This window comes from Euleptes europaea, chromosome 1 (genome assembly GCF_029931775.1).
Source record: "Euleptes europaea isolate rEulEur1 chromosome 1, rEulEur1.hap1, whole genome shotgun sequence".
Taxonomy (NCBI): Eukaryota; Metazoa; Chordata; class Lepidosauria; order Squamata; family Sphaerodactylidae; genus Euleptes; species Euleptes europaea.
The window spans coordinates 171,366,404-171,387,255 of NC_079312.1; the positions used below are offsets into that span (position 1 = coordinate 171,366,404).

The 20,852-nt window shown below is 47.3% G+C and overlaps 1 protein-coding gene across 1 annotated transcript in view; it reads right to left on the reverse strand.

Moving 5' to 3' along the window:
• Positions 1-4,024: 4,024 nt before the first annotated feature.
• The window catches only part of RAPGEF3 (Rap guanine nucleotide exchange factor 3), a 61,107-nt gene continuing 44,279 nt past the window's right edge, over positions 4,025-20,852 (reverse strand). Inside the window, exons 18-28 of the mRNA XM_056849539.1 lie at positions 18,858-19,004; positions 17,589-17,686; positions 16,429-16,554; positions 14,938-15,119; positions 13,651-13,741; positions 11,303-11,353; positions 9,386-9,473; positions 7,883-7,947; positions 6,918-6,972; positions 5,830-5,901; positions 4,025-4,143 (exon numbers count right to left, since the gene is read on the reverse strand). Of these exons, the coding sequence (XP_056705517.1) occupies positions 4,025-4,143; positions 5,830-5,901; positions 6,918-6,972; positions 7,883-7,947; positions 9,386-9,473; positions 11,303-11,353; positions 13,651-13,741; positions 14,938-15,119; positions 16,429-16,554; positions 17,589-17,686; positions 18,858-19,004 (1,094 nt within the window). The remainder of the gene's footprint in view (positions 4,144-5,829; positions 5,902-6,917; positions 6,973-7,882; positions 7,948-9,385; positions 9,474-11,302; positions 11,354-13,650; positions 13,742-14,937; positions 15,120-16,428; positions 16,555-17,588; positions 17,687-18,857; positions 19,005-20,852) is intronic.

Here is a 20,852-nt window from a genome sequence, read left to right on the forward strand (position 1 = left end):
AGCAAATCACCTCTGAATGTCTCTTGCCTTGAAAACGCTATGGGGTCACTGTAAGTTGACTGTGACTTGATAGCACTTTCCTTCACCCCCGGAAAGGACGCGTGGAGCCAAAGAAAAGGGGTGAACTCCTCTCTCTGTTTCCACTGGCGAAAGTGGGGTGGGAGGGAAACTGCACAGTGCTGAATGAATTGCCGTTTATGCTTGGTAATTAGCAGCGCGTTCCAGTCTGAAGTGCCCCACGTTTTTTTTTTAGTTTTTCACGCTGAACCATCATTCCAGAAGTCACTGCGAAGCCAGCACATACCTGCTTCGCATTTCTTAAGAGCCCCTTTAACCAGACCTTTTTGAATTTGCTCCGCCCCCCCCCCACATCAAAGCATTCACTGAAGGAAGCATGCAGAATCACACAGCCGCGGCTTAGCTATGCAAACGACGATTGCTAATGGCTATGCAAACAAAGGAAGGAGTAGGCGAGTGGGGGGTGGAATTTGTTTGACTTTCTCCTCTTGCATGGGACCCTGAATAGTCATTTTAAAGGCCGGGTTTAAAAAAGGAGCTTTGAGCGAGCATCAAAATCGACCCTGCATAAATGGCTAATGAGTGCTTTTTAAGGTGAGTTCCTTCAATGTACGTCTGACTGCCAATTCAGTCATTTACCCTTAGCTGTGTATCATGTAGCTACACCTTCATGTGGTATGTCATCTTTCAGCTTCTGAGAACAGCTGTGAAAAGTTAAAAAGCAACAACAATGCAGCTAATCAGCAGTTGTGAACGTTGTGTGGAGTCAGCCGAGCAAAATAGCTTCCTGCAGTGCAAGGTCTTACGAGGACGTTGTGACACGGACATACCTGCTTCTCTCTCTGGCATAGGTTACACTTGGGAGAGACAAAGGGTCCAGGAACTCACCTGTACAATAGAGCTGCGCATATTGGGTTGACCAGCCCAAAAATAAACCAAAAAGGCATTTCGGCTTTTTCGGGTTTATTTGGGGCCAACTGTTAGAGAATAAAGCCTAAGCCGAATAGCCGATCACTGAAAAAGCTGAATAGGTATTTGGCCTTTTCAGGCTTCGGCTTCCCCAAGTCTTTTCTCTATGGGAATTGTTTTTTGAGGAGCTCGGGGGGGGGGGGTAATTTTTCGAGGTAACCCAATTTTCAGGGTAGCTGCAAGGGACTCTTCTTACATGAACCCGTAAGTTTGGTAAACTTTGGGACTGGGGATCCAATTTTATGAACTCCCTAAAAGGTTGCCCCCTTCTCCACAGGAAAGCATTGTAAAGGTGTAAAGGTGGAGTTACAAGTGAGATAAATAAATTAAAATGTTATGTCTGAACTGAGCCAGTGCATGCATGTATCTGTGTTAGGGTTGCCAGAGAGTGCTTGACAATTGGCCAGAGCTTGGCGGGTGGGGACAAGGGGGCCACACCACATCGTTTGTGCCATGACATCACTTCCAGGGGAGGGGCTGTGGCTCAGTGGCAGAGCATCTGCTTGGCATGCAGATGGTCCCAAGTTCAATCCCAGGCATCTCCAGTTAAAGGGAATGGGCAGGTAGGTGATGTGAAAGACCTCTGCCTGAGAACCTGGAGAGCCATAGGGAGGGGCCGTGGCTCAATGGTAGAGCCTCTACTTGGCAAGCAGAAGGTCCCAGGTTCAATCCCTGGCATCTCCAGTTAAAGGGACTGGGCAAGTAGGTGATGTGAAAGACCTCAGCCTGAGACCCTGGAGAGCCGCTGCCGGTCTGAGTAGACAATACTGATTTGGATGGACCAAAGGTCTGATTCAGTAGAAGGCAGCTTCATGTGCTCATGTGTTCAACCCGGAAGTGATGTTTTACCATAGAGTCCTGGCGATTCCTAGAACTACCAGATGTCACTTCTGGATTCTCCCCGGAAATGACATCACAGCACATTTAACAATTGTTATTTTAAATTGTTCTCTCCCACAGGAGGCTTGGCAACCTTAGTGTGTCTCCATGAGTATGGGTCATGTCATCAACTACTTCAAACTACAGCTCCTCCTCCCTAAGCTTGCCTCTTTCAGCTTCCTATCCCCATAGCTGGAGGGAGACACAGGCAGGAGGAGGAGCTGCCACAACAGTATTTAGACCATGTCCCAGTTGCTCGCCTACCCACATTGATGTCAGAAGCAGCATGCAACCCAAGCTAACACCTTTGTGTATGCATGCTGCTTCCGGCAATGGCAGCAGATGCATGACTAGTAAATCCCAGAAACTTCTTCAGTCCTGCAAAGAGTATTGGGTGGCTCTGTCTGGTTCTGTTATCATTTATGAAATTTACCTTTCCCGACATGTAACAGCCATTGGCTATTCATTGAACATTTCACACTTTAAGAAAGGGGGAATGAAATTTAATTTTCCCTTGACGCTATAAAGAAAAAAAGTTGCCACATCTCTCACACAATTGACTGATCTACTTGACAGCAGGTAACGCAGTATCCGATTCTGAGAAAGTGTCTTTTAGCTGTTTTATCCAGGGAGTGATATATTGATTTCATGCAGTACTATTTTGTGGACATGCTAAAACAATGATGCCTACTCGATCCGGACAAAATCTGGACAAAATTTATGAAAATTAATTACAGTTACTGGGTACCACTTTATCTATTACAGATGCCCTAAATAGATTTTAGCCTGGAGAATTCAGTTCCCTTGGAGGGAATGGATCGTTGCTACATTTCTATACATTTGTACTAAAGACAGCACTGGAATTGAGAGGGGGGGATTTTTCTGGCACTTGTCTGCTTCCCAATGTACACTACAACTGGGGTTTCTTACTCTATCTGTGCCATTAGATATCAATAGGCACAGCCAGATTAGTATACGCCGAGGCCATAAACTACATCAAGAAGACACCATAAAATTACACCCAAAATGGCTATTTTCCTACCACTGAAATTTAAGTAATGTTCTTAATTAAGAGGCCCCCATAATTAGGGTTCCCAACCTCCAGGTAGTGGCTGGAGATCTCCCACTATTACAACTGATCTGCACGCAATGGAGATCAGTTCACTTGGAGAAAATGGCTACTTGGGAAGGCGGACTGTATGGCATTATACCCCACTGAAGTTCCTCCCCTCCCCATCCCAACCCTCCTCAGGCTCCACCCCCCAAAATCTCCAGGTATTTCCCAACCGGGAACTGACAACCCTACCCATAATCCAAGACCCTAAACTATAGTTCATTTAGTTTAGGCAAAATTCCAGCTCTGGCAAGAGCAGAGATGAGAGACAGAGATGTCTCTCGTGAAGCAGCATTCCAAGAGGAAGAAGAAGAAGAACAATAACAAGAAGAAGAAGAACAACAAGAGTTCGTTTTTATATGCCGACTTTCTCTACACGTAAGGGAGAATCAAACCAGCTTTAGATCACCTTTCCTTCCCCTCCCCACAACAGACACCCTGTGAGGTAGGTGAGGCTGAAAGAGCTGTGACTAGCCCATGGTCACCCAGCTGACTTCGTGTGTAGGAGTGGGGGAACAAATCCGGTTCTCCAGATTAGCCTCCGCCGCTCATGAGGTGAAGTGGGGAAAGAAACCTGGTTCTCCAGACCAGACTCCACCACTCCAAACCACTGCTCTTAACCACTACACCACGCGGGCCAGTCTGGTCACACACTTTTTAGAAATCCACATTTCTCTTGAACACTGATCAGCGATAACGGGAGCTTTTGCTCGTCTCACCATAAGGCAGCCAAACGAGTTCCACGAAGCACTCCTTTAAAAGTCACAATGTAGTTTACAACAACAACAAAAAAAGAATCATACAGCAGGCATATCCTCCCTCTTGCCCTGACCACAGCCAATACCGACTGTCCTGGCATCAGGGTAGAGTTCATAGGTGCCACCGAGGGAATACAGGAAACACTCTTCCCATCTGCTCAGCCTCGCTCATTGCCTAGTCTTGAAAGCAGGGCTAACTCCCACGAGAAGGTGCCCTTCACAGCAGTTCTCGCCCTAGGTCAGGCACTATGTACACGTCGTGTCCTAGTTCGGGGCTCTTGCAACATCAGGACTCGAGGTCTCGCGAGAGCTGGAGAAGCTTCTTCTGGTTGTCGATCACCCTCAGGTGCTGGATGTAGGCCCAGGTGGTAGCAAGGCTCCGAGTGCTGAGGGACTGCTCTGAACCTGAAATGGAAAGAGCCTGATATCATGGAAGACAACTTTAAGTTCCGCAATCACAACCCATTCCTGAGGCTGGGGGCCGAATCGCCTTAGGAGGTAGTGTGACCCCTACGCCGGCATCCGTGTCACCTGCGCCGTGCAAATGAGCCTGGACGCTGGCGTGGGACCACTTTTACTGGCCCTGGTGGACACCGGCACAGCCCCCCTGCCGGCATTCTCTTGGCGCAAGTCCCTGTGTCGGTGTCCTGGGGCTTTCCAAGGGGAGAAGCTGTCTTTAGCTGCCTTTAGGCAGTTTCCCAACCCTTTCGCCCTGGGAATACCTCCCGGGATGCCAGTGGTCCTACACCACCTTTTTTGGTGGCGCAGGCCTGCTTTCCCCTATGGGGGGAAAAGCCATTTTTCCAATTTTTATATCTGACAAAGGGCTTTTCCCCCCTGCATGGCAGCCAAGAAGGCTCTGAAGGGACTTCTCATCAGTGCCATCCTGGCCACTGTGGTTCTTTTCACCCAGGAATGGGCTGTCAGACCCATACAAATAAAAGATGGCTGTGGGATTTACTGTCTTACACAGTATATCACCTCTGAACCTGTCTTTTCCATATAGCTGTTGGGGTTAGTAGGTACCGGTAGACCAAATGATCTACACATTTGCCTCAAATTCTTATAAAACGATATAGGCCTGGTTCACACAATACAGTTTACTGTGTTCTAAGTGAGTGACAAGATGTCTAAGCATGAGTTTCTAAATGAAGTTGTAGTTGTCAGGACTTTGAAGGGAAACCGCAGTTGGCTAGATAGTCTCTATTCTTTGAGACATTTGGACTAGCAACTCCATGGTCAGCAACTACTGAAAGCCACATTCCCCAGGAGAATATTGTAAATGTTCAGAATACCATGAGCCAAAAAGGTCACGTGAAATCTATACATCTGATAGTCAAGTGTGGGCCAATCTGCGGATATTTAAATCTGCGGACCGGGCCCACGATGACAGAAAGGAGATTTTATTCCAAATTTAGGAGACCCTCCACATTTGCAGAAAAATCTGAATATCTTAACCAATTACATTGGTGTTTTTTTTAAACCCCTCCCCAAACAAAAGTGTTGTCTGCACATGAAAATAGAAATCTTCCAGTGAGGACCATGTCATCTAGACTATGCCTTAGGTAGCGGCTATTGTTTTTGTGGCTGGAAATTCCCTAAGTTAATTATGAATTAACTAGGGCTGTGCAAAAAAAAAAAAAATTTCAGGTTCAGGTTTCTTGGGCCTGATTTTTTCCGGTAAACCCAAAATAAGCCAAATACCCATACCGGTAAATATGGGAATTCGGCTTATTTCCAGGTTTACCAGAAGAATTCGGGCCCATTTATGTTTTTTTTAAACTCCTGGGGGCATTTTTGGAGGTAGAGCCCCCAAATTCACAGCGTAGCTTGAAGGCACTATCATTGCACAGCCCTTGGAGTTTGGTAAAGATTGGGTAAGGGGATCCAATTTTATGGGGTCTGGAAGGGGTCATCCCCCCATAAAGAAATATCGCAAAGTCTTCCATATCTGTCCTGAAACAAATCCCAATCAGTCTCCTGGGGTCATAGTGTCTCACATCGCCTGTTCCTTCCCTCCACACCCCGCTAGGCTGCCGCATCCTGTTCCCCCACATGTTTGGTAGAGTAAGAGGTCTTCTGTGTGCTTACAAGTAGAGGCACGCATTGCCCGAGCTTCTTCCAGAAGGTGCTGAGGACGACTCCGCAATGGGGACAGTGGAACTGTGAGAGTGGGAAGAAAAATGCAGAGGCTTGTAGTTAAGGAGGGAGGTATTTCCTAACTCACAACTCCAAAAAAACAACAACCCTCTTTATTGCTATCCTCACAGTAATTCTTTCAGTTCCTCTCTGCACCATCTATAGGGTTGCCAGGTTGCTTGGATTGGCGCACAATTGCCCGCCAATCCATTGGCCAGCTCAGGAGCAGGGATTGTGCGCATGGCTGCGCCGAGCAGGAATTGCGCGTTCGGCCATGCCAACATAATGACATCACTTCTGTTTTACACCCGGAGGCGCTGCATCGCTTTTAGCAGCCCATTGCGACGTGGCGCTTCCAGGTGTAAACCAGAAGTGATGTAATGGAGTTGGCGTAGCCATGCACGTGCAATTCCCGTCCCAGCTCCGCCCAAATACCTCCCGCCAGAGTAGATGGAGGACCTGGCAACCCTAACCATCTATGAGTTTTCCATTCCTCTTACCGATGACTTAGCCTCCTCTCCCAACCCACAGTAGAAATACTGTGCATTTCTTCATTCTTGTTGTCTCTCCTTTCCTCCCTACATTCAAGAACCTTAAAACAAATGGTTACAGTGAGCCCAACGTAATATATTCCTAAGAAACTGCTCGAGCCTTAAGAATGAAGTGAGCGGTCTATCACATTTTCATCCCACTTCTCCTCCAAGGAGCTTAGGAAAGCATGGGCGGTTCTTGCCTCTTCCCAACAAGCTGAGAGGGTACAGCTGGACCAGGGGTCACCCAATGAGCATCGTGGGGTGTGAGGATTTGAACTTGGGTCTCCTTGGTCTTAGTCCAACATTCTAAACCCTACAACACACTGGCTAGGCATTCTGAAAAAGAGTCAACACATGCAAGAGAAGCAGAAGGGCATATTGGTGCCTCATGGAAGAGGAGGCTGTTCTACCTGAAGACTTTGCTGTGGCCACTATCTGTGACTGATATGTGTAGCTACTATTCTATCTCTACCAATGCCTCTTCTCCACCAACTTCCTTTCACTCACGGTTGGGGTGACTCCGGCAGTGATGCACGAGACGAACAGCCTTGGCCATCATGCGCTGTTATGGAGAAGATACTGGGTTATATTTACAGTTCCATTTAGTTTATTTGATGTATTATTTATTTAAAATATCTTTTGGATGTCTTTCCACCTTGCAGAACTCAAGGCGACTGACAATGGAAATACAACAACTATAATGAAAACACAATAAAAACATAAATAATATAAATAAATCAATATAAATAAAATAGTGATTTTAAAAAACATATAGAAGACCACAATTAAAAATCTCTAATTAGGACTGCCAATAAATAAAAACTAAATTAGTCTTGTGTGTGTAAAGTGCCGTCAAGTCGCAGCCGACTTATGGCGACCCCTTTTTTGGGGTTTTCATGGCAAGAGACTAACAGAGGTGGTTTGCCAGTGCCTTCCTCTAAATTAGTCATATGCAGTACTAAATAAAACGGTCTTCAACTATCTCCTTGGGGAGGTTGTTCTATAATCGTGGGGCTGCCACCGAAAAGGCCCTTCTCTCGTGCTTTTCCTAATCCATTTGTACATTAAAAGGCCAACAGGGTATTCCCATTCAGGGAGCCCCACTGTGCAAATTAGGAACTAACACATTTCATAGCTTCCAATATTTTCAGCTGAACTGTTACGTTACAAGAATGTGTTTTTATTGGGGACTTGCAATTAAATTGGGATTTTTAAGAAAAAGGGTTTTCTGTCTAAGATCAAGAAATTGCTGTTACTCTCTGTAGATAGTTTTGATAATGGATTCATGCACAAGTGTGTGGGGGGGAGGGAATCCTTAGGGTTTCTAGCCCCTGACCATCCTCGTTGCTCTCCTCTGCACCCGCTCGATTCTGCCCACATCCTTTTAGAAGTGAGGCAATACCTCGAATGGATATGGGCAAGTTTGGCACACCAGGGCCACCCTCCTTCCCACGACGTCCCTCATCACTCACCAGCTTCTCAAAGTTGACAAGATTCTCCACTAACGTCCGATTCCCCTCGTGGATGAAGGTCATGTCTGCAAAGTAAAGGGGAGCTCTGAGCCTTCCTGTCGCTTATGATTATTCACCAGCACCATCCAGTGGATAAAGAGCCAGTGGAAGTCTGGACTCTACCTTTGCCATAGGCAAGCCATGCAGTAAGCATGAGTAACATTCAGTCTTACTTGCCAGGCTAGCCTGATTGCATCAGATCTCAGAAGCTTAGCAGGGCCAGCCCTGGTTAGTACTTGGATGGGAGACCACCAAGGAAATCCAAGGCAAGGCAATGCCTCTGTCGTCTCTTGCCTTGAAAACCCTACAGGGGTCACCATACGTTGGCTGCAACTTGATACCACGTTCTACCACCTATGGTCAGTCTTATGCACCATTACCCTGAAGTAGGGTTGCTAACCTCCTGGTGGCATCTGGAGATCTCCCGCTGTTACCAGTGATCTCCAGGTGACAGAGAACAGTTCCCCTGGAGAAAATGGCCTCTTTAGAAGGCGGACTCTATGGCATGATACCCCACGGAAGTCCCTCCCTGCCCCAAACCCCACCCTCTTCAGGCTCCACCCCCAAACCCAGAGCTGGCAACCCTACTCGGAAGTAACTTCCAACAAGTTCAATCCAACTTGCTCCCAGGTAAATTGCAGGTGCCTAAAACTGCAGGCTACGATGGGGAAATTTAGCTAGGGTTATCCCTAAGGCCGTCCAACATTCTCATTTAGGGAAGACGCCGTAGCACTGTATTTACACAGTCCATCCAACCTTTCCTACCAAGGATCTCAGTGGTCTCCGTGCTGAGTAGTAAAACACATGATGCCAGTTATACCACACCCAGCCTAACCTACCTCGTAGGGTTGTCGTGAGGATAAAATGGAGGAGAGGAATGATGGACGCTGCTCTTGGGTCCCCATTGGGGAGAAAAGCACGTCATAAATGAAATAAATTAAGTTTGTAATACAGATATAGATGTTTTCACCAGAGAAGCAGAGATAAAATGGGTTCTGAACATCTGGATGCGGCACAGACAGGCGACGTTTGAATGCTAAACTAACTATCCAGATACTTAATTCAGATGTTCTGATGGATGTTCCCTTGTAATGCCAACTAACTTACAAACTTCAGCTACTTTTAACTGCCATGGGTTTTTGCCATAGTTCTTGGCAGCTCAGAAAACAACATTTCCCAGAGTCCTTTAAAGAAAGCCTGACCATTAAAGCATTTAAAGCTATTTTATGTTTGCAGAGAAGTTGATCCAACACACCCCAGACAAGCTTGCAATCATTTGTATAGTGAAGCTGTGATCCCTCTTGAGCCTGACTAAGCAATTATGACTATTCTTAGGTTCTTTTTCTCATCCATTTTCGTGTTCATTTAAAAAAAAAAAAAATTAGAACTCTCCCGATAACAAAGACGCTCACAGCAAAATTCTGGTACAATTTCAGCGGTTCAATATGAATCATGTTACTGTACCTTTAAGAAGGAGGGGCATGAAAGGGATGATGGGCGGGGTCAGTTTGGCCATAGCCAGTCTATAAACTCGGTGATTCCAAGATGGGTCCTGGGGGGAAAAATTAATGAACCTTGATACCGGAAGAAGAAGAGTTGGTTTTTATATGCCGATTTCTCTACCACTTAAGGAAGAATCAAACCGGCATACAATCACCTTCCCTTCCCCTCCCCACAACAGACACCCTGTGAGGTAGATGGGGCAGAGAGAGCTCTAAGAGAGCTGTGACTAGCTCAAGGTTACCCAGCTGGCTTCATGTGGAGGAGTGGGGAATCGAACCTGGTTCTCCAGATCAGAGTCCACTGCTCCAAACCACCACTCTTAACCACTTCACCATGCTGGCTCTGATTGCAATAGAGTGTGTATCAGGTTCAGATTTGTATCTGATGAAGAGAGCTTTGACCCTCGAAAGCGTATGTCCCAAAAATCTTGTTGGTCTCTAAGATGCCACTGGACTCAAATCAAACAGTTCCTCCTCCAAACCACCCCTGGCTTTTCCAAGACAGTAACAATTCTCACAAAGAGCAGGTCAGGTGGTAAACCTTTGTCTTGACTGTACCATTTCAGACTTGCAAGTGAACACCTCCATGATGGAATACTTCCCTGTGGTAGGAGATCCCTGCAAACAGAAAGCTAAGCTGTCAGAAAGAGCCCTTCTTTGACAGCTAACTTTCTACCTGAAGGAATTTTTTTTTACAGTGGGGTATTCATTCACCTGCAGTGCGACATGGTACAGCCCTTTAACAGGTTTACCATTTTGTCCACAAAACCTAGGTTTCATTCAGTATGCTCAAGACCTCGAGCTGTACCTGTTTTTTTTCAGTTTCGGGCAGGTTTCTGGCTTAGAGCTGAATTTTGTAACCTGTATACATCATGCAAATTTGGTAACCTGCATACATCCTTTTAGCATACACTTGGTTGCTTTGCGTAATTTTTATTCTGTTGCTGCTAGACATAAAAACTGGGCAAGAAATTATCCCAGGTACCCAAAGGTTGGGTGGAAAGGAAAGCAATTATACTATGAAATATATTTATTATAAAGCGCTCAACCTTATATTTGTTACCATATAGGCTTGTTTTTAACATCTGCATGAGCGCTTTATAATAAATATATTTCATAGTATAATTGAGTTCCTTTCCATGCAACCTTTGGGTACCCTGTAGGGTTGCCAACCTCCAGGTACTAGCTGGAGATCTCCTGCTATTACGACTGATCTCCAGCCAAAAGAGATCAGTTCACCTGGAGAAAATGGCCGCTTTGGCAATTGGACTTTATGGCACTGAAGTCCCTCCCCAAACCCCGCCCTCCTCAGGCTCTGCCCCCAAAACCTCCCGCTGGTAGCAAAGAGGGACCTGGCAACCCTAGTACCCAGCTTTGTCTTTAGGTTGGGTCCCCTCCCCATTTTGCAAAGAAATTATACAAGCCACCAGAGAGCCCTTTCCTCCCACAACTCTTTTAAATGCTCATTCACAGCTGTAATTAACTCTGCATGAGGGGGGAAACAGGGCTTTCCCACATTCTCATTTTCATTGCTTCTAAATTCCTGTTTTTTTGGGGGGGGGTGTTCAGTTCTGCACATGTTTTGCTCCCTCTAGTTGTCGGTTTGATATAACACAAGATTGGCATTTAAACCTGCAGTTTAAATCTGCAGGGAAATATGTGGGACTTAAACCTGTGTGATATCGAATTGACCACTAGAGGGAGCAAAACATATGCAGAACTGAAAATATACCACCACCACCACCACCCTGAAGAAACAGGCACGTAGAAGCAAGGAAAATGAGAATGCAGAAAAGCCCACAGTTTCAGGTACAGTCCAAGAGAGAAAATAAGGCAAGTTCCCAGCACCTTGCAAAAGACACTGGAGACCTCCACTCACCAGCATGCGTTCTAGGGAGCTGTACAGCTTTCTAGTCTTGTGCGGAAGCTTCTGTGACATGGAAGAAAAGTTAGCAAAGTGTCAGAGGGTAAAGCTCACACATGCATTTTTGTTACTTGATCATCAAGAAATAGGTTGCCAGGTCCCCCTTGGCAACCGGCAAGAGCTTTCTGGGCTGGGGCGATGCGACTCAGAAGTGACGTGGACACTCTAGCAATCGCCTCCAAAAACTCTATTGTTTCCATAGAGTTTTGGGGAGAGCATGTTAGAGTGATGGGACGATCTAGCAATCTCCTCTGAAAACTCTGTGGAAACCATAGAGTTTTGGGGGAGAGTGCTAGAGCATCGACGTCACTTTCAGGTTTGCTCGGAAGTGACGATCGCTTCCCCTTCTTCAGCTGGTCCTCTTCCACCCACCGACCAGCTGAGGGTCGGCGGGCAGCCCGGTTTGGCAGCTGGGCAAGACTGAGCAAGAAAGCTGGTCGGAAAATATCTCTTGGGACACAGTCCACATTTCTTCAGTGCTAACAAGGAGGAAAGGGCTCTAGGTCAGGAGTGTTGAACTCAATTGTTACAAGGGCCAGATATGACATAAATGTCACTTGGTCGGGCCAGGCCATGCCTCACCAGCCCAGATCGAGGGTAGGGGTGGGTGGCTGCCTCAGCTGGCTCACGGGCCGGATAAGAGCTGTCAAGGGGCCGGATCCAGCCCACGGGCCTTATGTTTGACACCCCTGCTTTCAGTCCTCGCTATGAGTCAGGCTGGACCATTTCTCAAGAACCATCTACATCAACAAACATTCTGATTTTGTTGCTGTTTCCGCTGTGGTTTCTTTGTCCGTAGGCGTCCAGATGTTCCATCCTTTTTTGTTTGTTTGTTTGTTTAGATTTTTACTTAGCATTGTTGATTTTCTTTGATTGCTGCCTACTGCCTTGGGGATTTTAGAGAATGGAAAGGTTTATTCCCCCCCCCCTTCCAAAAACAAACCCTCAAATATATCCAATGGGAGTTTGGAGGCTTATTCTGGGCCCAGCAAGATCAAGCTGAGCTTCCGTCACTGCGACTGCTGAATCATCCGGAGGTTTCAACACATCTGCGAAGCGCTGGTGATCACATCCTTCACTTGGCCCAGGTGGGGGATGTTTTCCAGGATGTGGGGAGCCGGGGTTTGAGAGCATGTCGAAACTGGGATGTATCTAGCCAACATGCACCCAACATGAACTCTGCAATCCTACCCACAGACAATTTAGGATTATCGATATTTAAAAAGACCTTTTAAAGATCCCAGAAAAAATTCACAGTGCTGCAAGATAAATGCTGAATTTGCATTCCGTGAATGCTCAGAAGCTAAACCTAAACTTCCATTGTGTGTGCATTAAGCGCCGTCAAGTCGTTTCCGACTGACCCTAAGAATCAATGTCCTCCAAAACGTCCTATAGTTAACAGCCTTGCTCTGGCCCTGCAAACAAAGGGCCATGGCTTCCTTTATAGAATCAATCCTTTTCACATTGGGTCTTCCTCTTTTCCCTTACAGGTAGGTCTAGCTGGTAGTGAATTACATTTCCCTATTACAGGTTTGCCCTGACCTGGATGGCCCAAGCTAGCCTCATCTCGTCAGATCTCAGAAGCTAAGGGTCAGCCCTCATTAGTACTTGCATGGGAGACCACCAAAGAAAGCCAGGGTTGCTACATAGAGGCAGGTAACGGAAAACCACCTCTGAACATCTCTTGCCTTGCAAACCCCATAAGGTGTTGCCAAAAGTTGGCTGAGACTTGATGGCACTTTCTACCACTATTACTGGCTTGGATCCACCAGAGCATTTCCATGGATGGAAGGATTTCCACCTGCAGAGCAAGATTTTCTCGCCTCATGTTGGAGCCCCAAATGGCCCCCAGTGGTGTGCTTGGGCAGCATTTCAGGGGACATTTTGAGCTGCAGCAGGTGAGGGGAGGCTAAAAAGTAGCACTGAGTGGATGGAAGTCCTTCCACCAATGGAAACATTCTGGTGGGAGGAGGAGGAGGAGGAGGAGGGAGAAGAAGAAGGAGGAGGAGGAGGTTTTTATACCCCACTTTTCACTGCCTTTAAGGTGTCCCAAAGCAGCTTACAATCTCCTTCCTTTCCCTTGTGAGGTAGGTAGGGCTGAGAGAGCTCTAAGAGAACTGTGACAAGCCAGAAGTCACCCAACAGGCTTCATGTGGAGGAGTGGGGAAACCAACCCGGTTCACCAGATTAGAGTCCCCCATGTGGTGGAGTGGGAAATCAAAGCTGGTTCTCCAGATAAGAGTCTACGGCTCATGTCACTGGTCACTGCATGGCTCCCCCTCCACGCTACAGCAGAAACGTACCTCCCAGGTCCTAGCGAGGCGGCTGATGCTGGAGTGGCCCAAGCCAAACATCACTGCGAAGAAGGAGTTCAGGTTCTTCTGGTCCTTCAGGCTGAAACAAACGACACAGCTGACACTGAGCCCAAGTAGGAGCTGAGAACCAAGTTGGGTTTTCATGCCAGACACTTCCAAAGTGAAGCTAAGAACAGGCTTAGATCCTTCAGCAACCAGAACCACCATCTCTCCTGGGAGGACAGGTGAACTGGATCACACCCCTAGGCATCTCCTTATCCCCTAGGGGTGCCAACCTCCAGGTGGAACCTGAAGCTCTGAACTACAACTGACCTCCAGACGACAGAGACAAGTCCCCCTGGAGAAAATGGCTGCTTTGGAGGCTGGACTCTGTCAGTAAACCTCAGGTTGCCAACCTCCAGGTGTTGGCTGGAGATCTCCCGCTATTACCAATGATCTTCCAGCAACAGAGATTAGTTCACTTGGAGAAAATGACTCCTTTGGAAGGTGGACTACATGGCATTGTAACCCACTGAAGTCCCTCCCCTCCCCAAACCCTTCTCTCCTCAGGTTCCACCCCCAAAATCTCCAGGCATTTCTCAACCCGGAGTTTTCAACCCTATTTATAATCTGATGAGCTTCCTCCCTCCCCACACCCTCGCCCTCCCCAGCCTCCAGCCCCCAAATCTCCAGGAATTTCCCAATCTGGAGTACACATGAAGCTGCCTTATACTGAATCAGACCCTCAGGCCATCAAAGTCAGTATTTGGTCCATCAAACGCAGACAGGCAGCAGCTCTCCAGGTTCTCAGACTAGGGTTGCCAGGTCCCTCTTTGCCATCAGCGGGAGGTTTTTGGGGTGGAGCCTGAGGGGAGGGACTTCAATGCCATAGAGTCCAATTGCCAAAGTGGCCATTTTCTCCAGGTGAACTGATCTCTATCGGCTGGAGATCAGTTGTAATAGCAGGAGATCTCCAGCTAGAAACTGAAGGTTGGCAACCCTATCTCAGGCAGAGGTCTTTCACATCACCTACTTGCCTGGTCCCTTTAACTGGATATGCTGGGGATTGAACCTGGGACCTTCTGCATGCCATGCAGAGGCTCTACCACTGAGCCACAGCCCCTCCCCATGGCTGTCCAGGGTCTCAGGCGGAGGTCTTTCACATCACCTACTTGCCTAGTCTTTTTACCTGGAGATGCCGGGGACTGAACCTGGGACCTTCCACATGCCAAGCAGATGCTCTACCACTGAGCTGCGGCCCCTCCCCTCAAGTAGGCATTCCTAGAAGAGTCTTACTGTGCAGCCAGCTTGATGAATTTGCGGAGCAGCTGGGCCCTCTTGAGGACGTCAGGGCAAAGGCAGAGCTCGGCGGTGACCCAGAACTGCAGCTCGTTGAAACGACGCAGGAAGCGCTCCAGGTTGGCCGTGGTTGTGCTGGGGAACTTCTGCTGCCCCAAAATGCTGTAAATCAGCTCCACCTGACAAAAAAACAAAACGAAAACGCAACAGCCGGGAGAGTCTCAGCTAAACTCCACCCTTCAAACCACAAGGTCTCCACTCAGCTCCACCTTAAAACCCACACGCCTAGCAGAGGGACAGCTCCACTCTCCTCCGCTTTACACGCAGGGCAAGAGGCAGAAATCTCTGGTCGTTTATGCATGGGCACTTTCACTCCCGTTCGCCCCCGGTCTGTCTCGGTTGTTCCTTGGAGTTATGCGTGAATTTCCCGTCCCTTAGAGATGACCTCGCTGCCAGCCCTCCCAAATCCTGGGACTTCCTGTTCCTCTGTTAACCCGATTCTTCCCTCTCCCCTGAGCTTAGCCCTGGTGAAATCCCCGTGAGTAATGCAAAGTGCGGGACACACAAGCTTGGTTTCGCTCACAGCCAATTACAAAGCAGCATGTCCAGAGGTGGGGACTCAAATGCTTGCTGCTTCCTCAGAGCTCTTTCTGAGCAGAAGAAAGGCTTTCTAAAACGGAGGCTTGGATTTCTCCCCCCCCCCACTTCAGATTTATCAGTTTTTTGTTTTTTCTTCTTAAAATGCTTTTTTAAACAGCAATTGGGTTTTGGGGGGGGGAATTTTATCACACAGTAAGGTCTACAAAGTAAGCCAATTACAAAGCAGCGTTTAAAGGTGCGGGGACTTGATTTGAGCTTGGAGACTGCTTGGAGATTCCCAAAAGGAAAGTGAGGATCCAGCAAGCAACAAACCTCAGGTAAAACTCCCATGCATAAACAACCTCTGTTCAGTTCCAAACCCACCCGGGTAGTTGCCGAGCCATGTTGCTTAGGGTTGCCGGGCCCTCTCTTGCCACCGGCGGGAGCTTTGGTGGTGATGGGGGGACGATTTGCATGCACTGCAATAACGTCCCTTCCGAGGTTAACCCAGAAGCGATGAGGACGTTCCAGCCCATCCCTCAAAAAACTCTGTGGAAACCATAGAGTTTTGGGAGGCATGTGCTAGAGCATCCCTGTCAAACCCAAATGTGACGGGGACGCTCTAGCACATTCCTCCAAAAACTCTATGGTTTCCACAGAGTTTTTTGAGGGACGTGCTAGAGCATCCCCATCGCTTCCGGTTTTACCCCTGGAAGGGGCATTATTGTGCTGCGCACTGCTGTGCATTCATACCAATTGTCCCCCTCCCTTTAACTGTCCTGTTTCCACCTGCTAGCTAGCTGAAGGGCAGCGGGCAGGCTTGTTAATTGGCGGGCGATTGCCCGCCAATTAACAGGCATCTGGCAACCCTAGCGTGGCTACGGAGGCCAGGTGCGAGTGCCGTCTTACCTGATGGATGCTCTTGAAGAGGTTCCAGTCATGCTCTGTGAGCTGATTGGAGAGATCCTTAGAACTGATGAATTCCAGGGTGTCCCAAGAGCCCACAGTAGGGCCTAGCTGCTCAGGGTGTGGGGCCTATATGAACGAGAAAAGTGCTAATGTGTCTACGGACAGGCATCACTCTTGCAAGTCTAGGGGCCATGGCTCAGTGGCAGAGCATTTGCTTGGCAGGCAGAAGGCCCCAGGTTCAATCCCCAGCATCTCCATGTAAAAGGGCTGGGTAGGAGGTAGGGTTGCCAGGTCCCTCTTCGCCATTGGCAGGAGGTTTGGGGGCAGAGCCTGAGGGGGCAGGGTTTGGGGAGGGGAGGGACTTCAGTGCCATAGAGCCCAATTGCCAAAGCAGCCATTTTCCGGAAACTGATCTCTATCGCCAGGAGATCAGTTGCAATAGCAGGAGATCTCCAGCTAGTATCTGGAGGTTGGGCGCACACAAATTAGCAAGCTGTAAGTTAGTTAGCAAACAAAGAAACAGCTTCAAACTGCAAAACAATACAAGTTTGTATTAAACAACAAATAATCATGCACCATACATATGGTACAACAAACATGGACAATGTCCAGCCAAGTAAATTCTATATACAATTGAAGCCACCGCAGGGAATATTTACAGTCATGGGCTTGAGAGCATCTTTTCTCTTCAAGAGGTAAGGTAATAAGTCAATGCTACAAAGTCCGGTTCACTTTCTGTTTCGGCTTATGTCAGCCTTCCTCAGGGGCTCAACGCTAGCTGTATTCACACTGCTTATACATGTTTGTTGTACCATATGTATGGTGCATGATTATTTGTTGTTTAATACAGACTTGTATTGTTTTGCAGTTTGAAGCTGTTTCTTTGTTTGCTAAGTATCTGGAGGCTGGCAACCCTATTGACTGCACACACGCACGTACACACACACACACACACACACAGCCTAGAAACTGGAGTGGTGGAACAAGGCAGGAAATTAACATGAGAGGAGTAGGAATAGGAGGTTTGCGCAGGATCGTGGTCAGGAGGAGAAACGTTTTTTAAAAAAAAAAATCATGAAAATTGGTTAAAATTTCACAAGACCGCCAGTCAGGACCGGAAGAGTCAAATAAACCAAAAATCGTAAAAATCGGTCACTCACCAAGGTGTGAAGCTCCTGGAGGGTGACGGCAAAGAGTCTCTCGTTCAACCTCAGGGACGTAAAGACACCTATGGACTCCATGGGCAGCAACTCTTTATCTGCCAGAGAGAGAGACAGAAATGGGTAAGGCACGGCAATGCCTGCAGAGGCCACAAGGGGGTAGTATTGCTCTCTCAGGTTCTCGCCAAGCCTAGGGTGACTTTGCCGCTTCCGTCTCCCAAACAGGGACGTTGTGATTTAAGAAAACAAGACTCTTAGAGCAGCAGGACCTGTTTGAAAACAACCTTCAGTTTACACCATATAAATGACGCTTTGTTTTTGTTTGTTTGTTTTTACTTTAGGGCAAAGCTTTGAAAAACCTGACAGGCTTTATTCCCTGCTTTCCTCGCCAACGGGACCCAAAGCAGTTTGGAATTCATGCTGGGAGGGCCCATCCAAGTTTGAGAGCCAGCATGGTGTAGTGGTTAAGAGTGGTGGTTTGGAGCGGTGGACTCTGATCTGGAGAACCAGGTTCGATTCCCCACTCCTCCACATGAGCGGCTGAGGCTAATCTGGTGAACTGGATTTGTTTCCCCACTCCTCCACACAAAGCCAGCTGGGTGACCTGGGGCTAGTCACACTCTTTCAGCCCCACCTACCTCTCAGGGTGTCTGTTGTGGGGAAGGGAAGGTGATTGTAAGCCGGTTTGATTCTCCCTTAAGTGGTGGACAAAGTCAGCATATAAAAACCAATTCTTCTTCTTCTTCTTGTCAGAATCAGACCCTCGGTCCATCAGAGTCAGTATTGCCTATTCAGACTGGCAGTGGCTCTCCAGGGTCTCAGGCTGAGGTCTTTCACAACACCTACCTGCCTAGTGCCTTTAACTGGAGATGCTGGGGATTGAACCTGGGACCTTCTGCATGCCAAGCAGATGCTCTACCACTGAGCCACAGCCCCTCCCCAAAACTGTTCTTGAACACAGGAAGACATGAAGCTGCCTCATACTGAATCAAACCATCCAAGTCAGGATTGTCTTCTCAGACCAGCAGTGGTTCTCCAGGGTTTCAGGCAGACGTCTTTCCCATCACCTACCTGCCTATTCCCTTTAACTGGAGATGCCGAGGATTGAACCGGGGACCTTCTGCATGCCAAGCAGAGGCTCCACCACTGAGCCACAGCCCCTCCCCAGCTGTCCCCACAGTGTTGGATTTATACCCTCTCTCGGGTTGCCACCCATCTAGCTTCAAACAGTGGGGGCAACTGAAGCGGGGGACAGAGCGTCTCACTCACCCCCTGCTGAATTGACCTTGACGAGGATCCATTCTTTGCTCCAGCCGTGACTGTCTCCCAGCGAGGCAAGGACTTCGTGCACAGGGGCGTTCACCGGCAGCACTGTCATGAGGCAGGAGTGGTCTGGCCTGTATATGTCATATGCAACTACAGGAGGAGAAGAAGCAGGAAAACAAAAGAAAGAACATGAACCAACGAGCTGCAGCAAAAGTACCTAGAAAGCCACAGATTTTTTTTCTTGAATTTTCTCAGATAATATTTAAAATAATTATCCATTGATGCAATTAATTAATTGAAATTCACTAGGGGGCACCTGTGTGTGTGTGTGTGTGTGTGTGTAAAGTGCCGTCCAGTTGCTAAGTCGGCTTACGTGGACCCCAGCAAGGGGTTTTCAAGGCGAGTGAGAAGCAGAGGGGGTTTTGCCCTTGCCTTCCTCGGCAGAGCCTTCCTTGGTGGTCTCCCTTCCAAGTACTGACCCTGCTTGGCTTCTTTTTTTAAAAAAATTGTACATTTTCAACATATTATAAAACATACAACAACACACAACAAAAGACATACAAACCACGTGACGTAACAATTCTGCCTGTCAATACATCTCTAGGACAAGTTACTGTTTCTGAATAACCGGAATGGGTTTATAATCTTTCTAACCTAAACTGTTATAAAACCATTAGATGCTTACACAACATAATATTGATTGATTAAGACTGCATTGACCTGCTATATATTTATCTATATATTTGCTGATATCAAAAGTTAGCTTATATGGAATTCGAAAAGCAGATTTAAAAATGATGAGATGCTTGCATATATCATAACCATATATAGTTATCTCAGATTATAGCTTTCTACTTAGTTGAATTATTTAGCAATGTATTCATAATATAGTTTCAAGTTCTTTGTAATACCTTCTCTCAAGTTTTTTATTAACAATGTTCGTCAGCTTGGCCAGCACTACATACTCTGCAAGATTATCTAGCCATTTACTCAGTGTTGGGATGTTTTCTTGTTTCCAGCTTTGAGCGAGGACCATTCTTGCTGCAGTAATCATATATCTGAGCATTTCTGATTCATTTTTCTCAATCTCTGGTGGTAAAAATCCTAGGAGCAGAGTTTTTGGGTCCAGCAAAAAGTTCCTCTTTAATATTTTTTGTTGCTCCTGGTGTATCTCAATCCAAAGACCCTGCTTGGCTTCTGATGAGATCAGGCTATACCAGCAGGAGGTTTTTGGGGGCAGGGTTGGGGAGCTGCGCATGCTACGCCCTAAAAAACCTCCTGCCGGTGACGAAGAGGGACCTGGCGACTCTACTCCCTAGGCTCTACCTCCGAATCTCCAGGAATTGCCCAACTCGGAATTAGCAACCTTAGCAGAAGTGTTCCATGGGACTGAACCCTATAAATGTGCTTTGGCATAAGGTACACATTTTGAATAACCATACATAGGATTGGGCTGTAAGATTAGACCTAAGGCAGCACTCGTTTCAGGGACTTTTGTTTATTTGTTTACATGCAATCCCAGCCAACCCAAGGGCCATGAACTTTGGCACACCCCAGTTTCCCGCACTGCAGGGGTGTCTGCAAGACCAACAGAGAGGATGCACTTTTGCGCAAGAAAAGGGTCCAGCTGCATCTCAGCAGGCATCACGACATCTTCTCTCTGAACATGGTGTATTCCTACCCTCACCCCCCACCCCCCGAGGAATGAGCTTTGCAAACAAAAATCAAAACAAATACATCATTTAGGCACATACTTAGGAATTCAGAATGAGCAAGACACAGGTGCATTTTTCCATTCACTGAGAGGATTAAAAATTTTGTGCAGAAACAGACATTGTATGGAGAAAGACTTGTGTTTTGACCCTGGATTTCCCTTCCCTCTGGACACACGGCTCTGTCAAAAGCAGAACCCCGCATGAAAACGTGCATTGGGACGCATCTACCAAAGTTCAGCTTTTTCCAGTAGGGCTTTCAATGGCCCATTGCTTTTAATGGTGG